At 51.3% G+C, this 776-nt stretch overlaps 1 protein-coding gene across 1 annotated transcript in view; it reads right to left on the reverse strand.

The window, feature by feature from the left end:
* Positions 1-685, reverse strand: part of ptprr (protein tyrosine phosphatase receptor type R) — a gene marked incomplete at its 5' end in the record, with an annotated part of 14406 nt that extends 13721 nt beyond the window's left edge. Inside the window, 3 exon segments of the mRNA XM_014034771.1 lie at positions 125-259; positions 372-496; positions 563-685. Coding sequence (XP_013890225.1) covers positions 125-259; positions 372-496; positions 563-685 — 383 coding nt within the window.
* Between the last annotated feature and the right edge of the window lie 91 nt (positions 686-776).

Raw genomic sequence — 776 nt, forward strand, 5'->3', positions numbered from 1 at the left:
TCATCAGAGGTCTGTGGTCTTACTGGTCTAACGAGTCAATCATCAGAGGTCTGTGGTCTTACTGGTCTAACGAGTCAATCTTCAGAGGTCTGGGGTCTTACTGGTCTTCTGGACCAAGTCTCACCTCTCCTGTAGTCCTGCAGCAGGTTTCATCCTGAAGGGGGAGGGGCAGGGCTTCAGCTCGTTACTGGTGGCCACCGGGGCAACACTCAGCGAGGGGGCGTGGTCTTCGGCGCTAACGATGGGCACAGGGGCGGAGCTACGAGGAAACCACAGCAGGCTGTCTGTCAGATGTTTTAATTCATCTTTAGTTCAAACCTGATTACAGCTGGACTTGAAGCCGACGCCCCTTCTGTTTCTACTCGACTCACCTGGGCAGAGGGCCAACAGGAGGAGCGAGGCGGCGGCAGGCTATGATTGGCTGCTGCTGCAGATGAAAAGGCGTGGCTACAGCAGGCGGGAGCTCAGATTGGACCATGCTTTCTGACGTCACAACCTGAAGAAAGAGATGAACGATGAGTCGTCACCACACCTGACGTGACTCAGAACTAGTTCCACGCACCTTGGTGCCCTTTGACCTCTGGTCAGGGTCAGGGGGGATGGGTGGGCTCAGGTGAAGATCAGGGGGCGGAGCTTTGAGGTGCCTCTCAGAAACCCGAACCTTCTCTTTTATTCGAAACAAAACCTGGAGAGAAAAACATTTTAAAATAAAGTTTAATTAAATTTAGTATCAACGTTTAAAAGGACAACAATAAATAAACACACATGGAAAATCT

This window comes from Austrofundulus limnaeus, unplaced genomic scaffold (genome assembly GCF_001266775.1).
Source record: "Austrofundulus limnaeus strain Quisiro unplaced genomic scaffold, Austrofundulus_limnaeus-1.0 Scaffold2288, whole genome shotgun sequence".
Lineage (NCBI taxonomy): Eukaryota > Metazoa > Chordata > Actinopteri > Cyprinodontiformes > Rivulidae > Austrofundulus > Austrofundulus limnaeus.